The sequence below is a fragment of the Gekko japonicus genome, unplaced genomic scaffold (assembly GCF_001447785.1).
Source record: "Gekko japonicus isolate JY-2015 unplaced genomic scaffold, Gekko_japonicus_V1.1 scaffold312, whole genome shotgun sequence".
Lineage (NCBI taxonomy): Eukaryota > Metazoa > Chordata > Lepidosauria > Squamata > Gekkonidae > Gekko > Gekko japonicus.
The window spans coordinates 1,094,318-1,103,434 of NW_015176460.1; the positions used below are offsets into that span (position 1 = coordinate 1,094,318).

General features: G+C 44.8%; 1 protein-coding gene across 15 annotated transcripts in view; it reads right to left on the reverse strand.

The window, feature by feature from the left end:
* The window catches only part of MBNL1 (muscleblind like splicing regulator 1), a 245,972-nt gene that overhangs the window by 22,404 nt on the left and 214,451 nt on the right, over positions 1–9,117 (reverse strand). For 11 of the 15 annotated variants that reach the window (XM_015427000.1, XM_015426997.1, XM_015427010.1 and 8 more), the window contains 3 exons: positions 4,455–4,712; positions 1,711–1,764; positions 582–735 (listed from right to left, as the gene is read on the reverse strand). In XM_015427000.1, the coding sequence (XP_015282486.1) occupies positions 582–735; positions 1,711–1,764; positions 4,455–4,712 (466 nt within the window). The remainder of the gene's footprint in view (positions 1–581; positions 736–1,710; positions 1,765–4,454; positions 4,713–9,117) is intronic. The other 4 variants (XM_015427009.1, XM_015427007.1, XM_015427003.1 and 1 more) reach the window with 1 other exon arrangement.

Consider the following 9,117-nt stretch of genomic DNA (forward strand, 5'->3'; position numbering starts at 1 on the left):
CAGAAAGAGATAGTTGAGACCTGGCCCCTGTACGTGAAAAAAATCAATGGCAACACTTCAAAATGTTTTCCTCCAAAATCTATCAAACGAAGGTTTTTAACTGTTTGGCTCTAAACAGGGCCAGCCCCTCTCACCCCAATTCTTTTGAAAGTCACTCTTCTTACCCTAAAATTCTTTGATAAACTCATTTGACACTAAGGGGTCTTACAGCAGTTCCAAAAATAAAAAAAGAACCCAGACAAAACAGTGTAGGAGGTGTGAAATGAAGGATTAGGCAAAAAAGAGGCACACGCGGGGGGGGGGGGAGGGAGACTTCAAACGCTCTTTTGAAATGGAAGAGTGCATACTTTGGAGATGCAGGTTTTCATATCCAATCAGAAAGCACTCGACACCTTGCTTCCAAGACAAACTTATGCAGAACCTGCAGGTTTAGCAGCTGAGTCCTTTCTGGCTTGTGTGGGGTCACCCCGTCAGACCTCCCTTCCCCCAACCTTGACGCCTTCCGAGGGGCTCTCTAAGGTCTCGGCATGCTTCTAACCTTGTCTCTGCCTGGCTTGGGAGGATGCTCAAAGGGCACTTACCTGGTGGGAGGAAGGCTGTATGCTGTTGCAACTGCATGTTTGCAAGAGCCTGCTGGTATTGGAAGATACCAGCATTAAAGACTGCAGTGGCACCGTTGGTTTTTTCAAGCGCAGGCCTCTTTGGTAACGGGGGAAGTACAGCTTGAGGAATTCCCTAATAGCAGGTGAGTGTAAGACATCCCAGTTTAAAAACAAAACAAAACAAAAAGGAAGGTGGGGCAGGGAGGGAGAAAGAGAGAGAGAGAGAGAGAGAGAGAGAGAAGAAACAGAAAATGCAGAAGACGGTCCAATGGTCAACGACCACCATCTTTCATCCTTTGAGCAAGCAAGCAGCGGAGCGGGCTTCACTATTCAAAGAGAGGGCAAGGCTGAAGCTTCACAGCCGAGTATGGCTTTGGCCTTCAAATAGGGCACCACCGGGGTAACTGTGCTAGAGTGCTAGGTGCCAGCATGGTCCGCTATTATAAAGCCTCAGAGCTGGTGTGTTTGTTTTAGTAAGAAAGCAGCAATACCGGGGAAGAAACACAACTAAGAAAGCTGCACTGCTAGCTCCATGAGGATTGACAAGTCAGAGCAATGTTAAAGACAAATCTTACAGAGTGAGCGAAACAGGTTAAAGACCGTATTAAATTTATATTTCCCACTTCCCCCAAAGTCTAACTACACATGCAAAAAAAGAAAAAAGAAAAAGAAAATGTACCACACCATGCTGGTACTTTTTAACATTGCATTACAAATGTTAAATCTACATTAAGACTATTGTTAAGCCATGCCAACCAAACGGATACAAATATATATATAATATATATTATACACATTTTTAAATCTTTCTTTTTGGAAAAATAAACACAAACTCCCCAACTTACTTCATTTAGAAACTTCTACACGGTTGTCAAACTGAATGTGGAGTCCTGCATCTTAGGGGCACTGGCTGGGAAATAAATGTCTCTCCGTGTTTTTTAACTTCACAGTCTCCCCATTTACTGGATCAAGAAACCACACTCAGTTTTCCATCCAACTTACATTATGTTATAACAGGAAATAAGGAATATTTACTTCAAGAATTTAATTAAAAATTGTATCTACAATAAAGCTACATGCCAAGCTAAAAGGTGAAAGGTCATAGTACCAGGTCAAAGGTTGCCTCGAGGGGTCGCTTCAGTGATTTGACAGCCGACTGAGTCTTAATTAGCAGGCAGCGAGCACATGATGGCAATGGGCCAGTGGGGTTCAAGCGCATTAACATAAACAGCAAGCAGAGGTGCATCATGGGGGCAGCAGTGCATTTTTGGGTAGGTGAGAAAAAACAAATAAAAAACAAATCATCGGAATGCCATATACAACAAATAACAAGACTAAGCATGCACAATAAAGGCACTACTGAGTTGTTATTGTGAGGGTAAACCTCTATGTAGTTAATTACATACAAGATACTCTAACGGGGGAGGGTGGGAAGAGTGAAAGAAGGAGAACGGGTGAAAAAGAGAGTCAGCCTTCTGTAGTTTTTCCTGAAATATCTGCAAACACAGAAGAAGGCCCCTCTTGCGTTGTCCAATACAGTGTGCTATGACTATCACACAGCAATGTTTCACATGAGGTAGTATTTTAATGGTCAAATCATGTGTGTTATGTAAAATAAAAAAATAGGACAACATTAACAGCTAAGCAAAGAACAAGGAAGGGAGCTATGATGCCCCTGTCCTCTTCCCTCCCACAGAGGCAAGATTTTCCCTCCGTTTTTCTTTCCCTTTTGTGACTGAGCTGCCCTAGTTATCTATTTTCTTCTTTCCTGAAGAATTCTGGCTGTCCCACCCTGTCACAGTATTATAGTTTGGCTGTTTACTCAGCCCAGGAACCTGAGGAAGGAAATGGAAGCCTCCTTTAACTTATACGACTTAAATGGCACTCAAGAAGTGTTTAATATTCCAAATTAACAAAATATTTTATTCAACTTAGAGGGGAAAGGTCAGATGAAATTAGGGGCAAAATTTCTGAGGTAACTCTGATGTAAAATCAGTACATGCCCAGATTTTAGTTCTTACGCTTCAGGCTAATGAGAGTTTCTGAAGCTATTCAGAGTTACTTAAAAACTTTATGTTGACAGGCTTTTGTTCCAGTGTTTTCCCCAAACACTTCAGTACACTTTCTTTCAGTATTCTCTGTATCTTTTGGTTTCCAGAAGGCTCGTACGCTCTTTCCCATACCCAAATCCCTTCTCTTGAAACACCAGTAATCATCTTGAGTTTTTAACTGACTCATAAGGTTTCTACAGGCAGTTTCTAACCACATCAGACCAGGGATTTCTCCACTCTTCAGAGCTAACTCCCTGTTTGACTGGGTAGGGAATTCTCTCTCTAGAAGAGCTATCCCCTTTCCTTGGCATGAATGGGAGTCTTTGTCTACTTCCCAGACTTCCTTGTCAACTTTCCCCCAGTTCTCCTGTCTGTGTTAAACTGCTCTCAGCTAAGGTTGAAACTGTTAGTCCTTGACTCTTCTCAGCTAGGGAATCCTCCTTAGCATCCAGTTCAGAAGTCTTTTTCTGGTCAGCTATTGCTAACCAATCATATCTCTTGGAACAGCCTGTCACTCAAGGCTCTCTGTTTCTGTGAAGAATTAACCCTTCACAGTCCTTTAGTTGTTTGTACAGCACTTCTAAGCTTCTTAAAAGTGCAGTCTGTTACATGAACCCATTAAAATAGCCATTTGTGTCCACCCCAGCATCACATTTTAAGCAATATCTTCGTTCCCTGATACTTCCCAGCATGCTACAGTTTTGTTACTCCGTGCCACCATCAACGTCTCAGTTGTGCAGTTATTCATTAGACCATTATAACATTCATGAGAAACACAAAGAATGATTTAAATTTGAGGGTCTCTGCTCCTAAGTAGTTCCATATATGATTCTCTCCCTTGGACCAATTTCAGTAACATCTCGGGCGTTGCCTCTTACATGGAAAGAAGGCTCGAGACATCATAATGTAGATACAATAGTAATAGATGCACATTTCAGACCACTGGTCTATCAAGGTAAGTACTGTCTACTGTGACTGGCAGCAGCTCTCCAAGGACTCAGGCAGAGATCTTTCATGTCACCTAAGCCTTTCAAGTGGAGATGCATGCTAAGCAGACATTCTGCCACTTGAGCCAAAGCTCTCCAACACATAATTTTATATGAAGAGAAGAAGAAGAAGATAAGAGATTGGATTTATACCCCGCCCTTCACTTGGAGTCTCAGAGCGGCTTACAAACTCCTTTCCCTTCCCCTCCCCACAACAGACACCCTGTGAGGTGGGTGGGGCTGAGAGAACTCTGACACAAACTGCTCTTTTTCAAGCACAGCTGTGCCAGAGCTTGTGACTGACCCCAGGTCACATCAGCAGGGTCAGTATTTTCTATTTATAGTGGTAGAGGCTCTCCAGGGTCTCTGGTGGAGGTCTTTCACATCACCTATCACCTGATACTTTTAACTGGAGATGCTGGGGATTGAACCTGGGACCTTCTGCATACCAAGCAGATGCTCTACCACTGCGCCATGGCCCCTCCTCATTTATATGGATAGACTATATGCAAATCAACGCATGAAATCTCTCTTTCTCTGTGCACATAGCTAACAATCTGTATATCTGCGCATGTGCAGCCATGCATGAGTCGTGAATACACAAACAGACTCTGTGATATTGCACTGAGTTTTTGCAGCACTTGAAACTACTTAAGAGCAGATCTGGTTTCACATGCTTGGAAGCTTCTTGTTGGGAACGGGATACCTGAACAAACATATCTTCAGCAAGAAGAGTTAAAATGGTCAATGCTTCTCTGTGGCTGACAATGTTAACACTTTTGCATTATATCCATATGTACAGATTCTGGACTCACCATGGCGGCTGCAGTAGCTGCTGCCTGAGCAGCTGCTGCTTGGTTGACCTGGTACTGGGCAGCTTTGATCTTAGCTTGCAGGTGTGCAGGGGGGTGGAAATATTTGCACTTTTCCCTGGAGCATCTCCCTTTGATGTAATCCATGCAGACGGTCACTGTGTTGTCGTTGGTATCAATCATTGCACTGTCGGCAGGGTGAGCGAACCGGCAATCATTTTCTCCTCTATTACAATTGCCACGCTGATATTCTCGACACACCTGCAGTAGCATTAGGAGGCAAACAATGTTATTTTTGAACGATGAAATGGAACGGAAAGAATGTGGGGTTTGTATGTGGATGTGATCTGGACCGTTTTTTGCAAGGGACCTTAAACAAAATTCAGACAGTTGCTTTTGCCTCACTATAAAGTCGATGTCTTGTTACTCAATAGCCTTTTGGACAGTCCAAAAGGCAATTAGATGCAGTGCGTTTTAAGTCTTACTCGGGTTGCTAAACCACAAAACGAGACCTTACTGTTGCCAAGAAGCCTATTAGTTTCCACTAGGGAGCAGTTAGTCAAACTGCAGGGATTGTTTTGTTTGTTTTCCTTAAAGGGTGATGCGTGAAGAAACCCAATGTGATATTTTGACATAAGGGGGCTTTCCCAAACTGGGAAAAAATTAAGCTATTTCAAATTCAGCTGCTTAATCTCTTTTACCTTCACAGAGGACAATATTGTAATATTTACTTTATTTTCAATTAGCTGTGTCTGCGATGCGACACACATTAGTCATTAGCCCAGCTCTTCTATGATTTCACCACAAGAGGGCAGACAAATACATATAATACCTCACTGTTTGACTTCTAGATTCCCCCCCCCCACTCCTAGCTAGACCAAGTTACTGTTTTTACATTACATTTATTTATTTATTTCTAATATTCACACTAAAACCCAACACCCTGACTTTCATCTCAGTATTTAAAGATAATGTGTGTAATATAAAATCCTCCTGTTTTGCATAAGTCACTAAACTGATTCTGGATGTGAAAGTTCCCTTTATTCACCATAGCTAGCAGCCACTGATGGTCCTCTCCTCCATGAATCTATGTAACCCCTCGGCTCTTTACATAAAAGAGTAATGGGTGTTGTGCTTATTTAAAGAGCCATGCCTGCTCAGGATGTAGAGCCAAGCCATGATGGGCTGGTGCAACAGTATGTTGTTTGAAGTAGAATCAACGCATAAGAGGAACTCATTCAATAGCAAAGTATATTGTATAAAATGCCTTCATGGCTTGGGGTGGAGACCTCTGGAGTATGATTCTAGACCATGCCCCAGGCCTTCCATTTGAGGCAGTCAAGGGACTGTGCTGGTCTCACCGCCAGGTCCATAGAGATGACGGGGCTAAGCCACCCTCAGATGTGCCCACCCCCCTTCCCAGTGGATGCCAGACCCTCCCCACGAATCCTACAGCTGCCGCTGCTCTGAAATGTTCACTACAGGAGTGCAGAGAAAGGACATGGCTGTGGGAGGAGGAGGAGGAAGAGGAGGAGGAGGAGGAGATTGAATGTGTACCCCGCCCTTCACTTGGAGTCTCAGAGTGGCTTACAAGTTCCTTTTCCTTCCCCGCCCCACAACAGAACCCTCTGTGAGGTAGGTGGGGCTGAGAGAGCTCTTTCCAGAACTGTCCTTGAGAGAACAGCTCTGCCAGAACTATGGCTTGCCCAAGGTCATCCAGCAGGTGCAAGTAGAGGAGTGGGGAATCAAACCCGGTTCTCCCAGATTAGAGTCCACACACTTAACCACTACACCAAAGCAGACCAAAGAGGAGAGAGGAGAAGGGAGGGCCGAGTGAGTGCACAACCGGCTCCACCCCCAGCCACAACACATGCAAAGGTCCTGGATGCTGGTAGGGAGGGCAGCGGTGAGAGAGGCTGGCTGGCTCACGCTCGCCCGAGCGAGCACACAGCCAGTTCCACTCCCAACCCCAGCATGTGCAAGGGACCAGGCTGCTGGTCGGGAGGGCAGCCCTTCCGACCAGCGGCCACACCCTTTGCATGTGCTGGGGCTGAGGGTGGACCTGGCTGTGCACACGCTCTCTTAGCCCCTCCCTTCTCCTCTTCTCTCCCCACCCCACCCCAGCCATGTACTTTCTCTGCATGCCAGCAGTGAAGGGCTTGGAGCAGTGGCAGCCAGTGTTCCCTCAAAATTGAGTTAGTGTAAGCTAGCTCACTGTTTTTTAGCTTCCAGCTCACACATTTTTGTCTTAGCTCAGGAAGGATGGCTCCAGAGCAAATTAATTCATGCAGTAGCTAAATCGCTCGCTCACAACTTTAATGCCAGTAGCTCACAGAGTAGAATTTTTGCTCACAAGACTCCACAGCTTAGAGGGAGCAGTGGCAGGCAGCTGTATGCTTCGCTCACCCTTCCCAGCACAAAGCCGCTGTTGAGTTAAATAGCTGTACGCAGTGAGGTTTTGCACACACCACAGCCCTCTGCCAGGAACTCTGCCAAGCCTCTAAAAGCAAGTCTGTCTCCAATAGTGAAAATCTCTGTTAATTAATATAATTTAGTTAATTAAATTAGCCACTGTGCCCTGCATGTGGGGTTCACAGTGGCATTTGAGTGGCCACTGTTGGAGAGAGGATGCTGGGCTAGATGGATCATTGGTCTGATGCAGCATGGCTACTCTTATGCTATCTTCTCCACATAGGGGAGAAAAGGGGAGCGGTGGCACAGTGGGTATATCCCACTGTCTTAACATCCGAACTGTGTCAGTTCGAGCCCCGCGCTGGTGTGAGCAGCCAGCCTGTCATCCCCAGCTCATCGTCCACCCAGCGATTCGAAAGCCTCGGTGAGTAGATAAAATGGGAACCACTCCTTAGAGAGGGTGGGCACACCGACTCCCTTCTGGGAAGGTGTTAGCTCTCGGTTGGAGACGTCCTGGTCTGGACCCGGAAGGCGGAAGAATCTACTCAGCTAAGAAAAATCCCTGCAGTGGGATGCTCCGGCCAGGCGGTGGCAGTGTGGCGATGCAGCTGTTCGGAACATGACTGAGTCAAGCCAGAAACGTTTCCACCGGGCAGTACGGCGTGCGCAACTTAAATGAATTATATGTTGTCTTCCCTATCCCCTATGAAAAACATTGTTAGTCTCCTGTCTAAAGAGTAACTGTAAATCACTTTGAGCCTATTTGTGGGGAAAGCGATTAATAAATTAAAAAAAAAGAGCTAGGATGAAATTGGGCACTGCTGTTGCAGCTGTCTGCTTCAGGGCTGCCAACTCCAGTTTCATAAATTCCTAAAGATTTCAAGGGGAAGCCCAGGGAAGGTGGGGTTTGGGGAGGGATCTAAGCACAGTACAATGCCCTTGAGCCTGCCCTCCAAAGCAGCCATTTTCTCCAGAGGAACTAACCTCGGTCGTCTAGAGATCAGCTGTCATTATGGGAGATCTCAAAGCAACCACCTGGCAGTTGGTCAACCTATCTCACTTCCATTACAGATGCCATAAAATCTTGCTTAAAATGAAACACCAAGTGATCTTGAGGCAAGAAGGTTCCTTCTCAGTCAAACCAACTTAGGAATTTCGAGGAAAACTGAAAGGGCTTTGATACAGCTTGTGAAATATCCAGGAGAGGCTCTTCATGTCTCTTCATTCCCACTGAATGTGGTGTACAGAACATGTTGAAAGTTTATTCCCTCAGGGGATGTTTTTTGGCTTTCAAAGCAATGTTATAAGTTTCAGCAAGACTGGAACCATTTCTAATGAGGCTTTGGGGGAGGAGATCCTACTTTAAGTTTAGGAATGTTTGTGCACTAAGAGGAAGGCATCTGCAATGTTTACTGCTATTTTTACTGGATAAAAACAAGCTTATTCTGTGCTCCAGAGCCAGTCTTTAATTCATTTTCATGTATATTCTACATACCATAGGGTCACCTCTGTTCTCCGTGGTGCCTCACATTTTGTTGGGACAAATAAATGTTGACAAAAGCAACTATGATCTAAGCTGCACCAAGACAATAGCATTTGCGCAGCATCTGTGCAGTAAACACGCTTGAGATGAAAATGTTAAAAGATTGTGTGGAATATGTCAACAGCAGACATTTTAAGAGGAACAGAATACAAAGAACACAATAAACTATTAGTTGAGTTTGGCCCAGTAGCGATATTGGGAAGGTTTAGCTTTGCCAGGGACTTGCCGTAAGTGTGCGAGAAATCACTGTTACTTAGCCTCAGTTCCTGTCTATTGAATGGGGGGGAGGGGACCGAGACCTACCTCACAGGGTTCTTGTGAAGGTGATCGTATTAAAAACTATAAAGCTGGCTATGCATTTCAAATGAGGTATAAATATTAGCAACATTATGGGGTATGGGACGGAAAGGGAACAAATCAGATCGCAGAAGAATAAGCTGCTTCTGTTTATAGTGGGAAGAGTTTTAGGACTGCCAAAAAAAGCCCCCCAGGGACTCATCATCAAAATAAAAGTTTTGAAAGGCTGGAATTACCTGGCTAAAATTAAAAAAAAAAGCTGCACCAAGTTACACTAACAAATCTTCTAGGAGAACAACAACGAAAAAAGTTTGGTTAACTGGCTGGCCGACGAGTTTGTCTCAATGAGCTGCAAGAATGAAAACAGACCCAGTTACATCCAATTTCCCCACTTAACCTGCAGCCCGGCAGGAA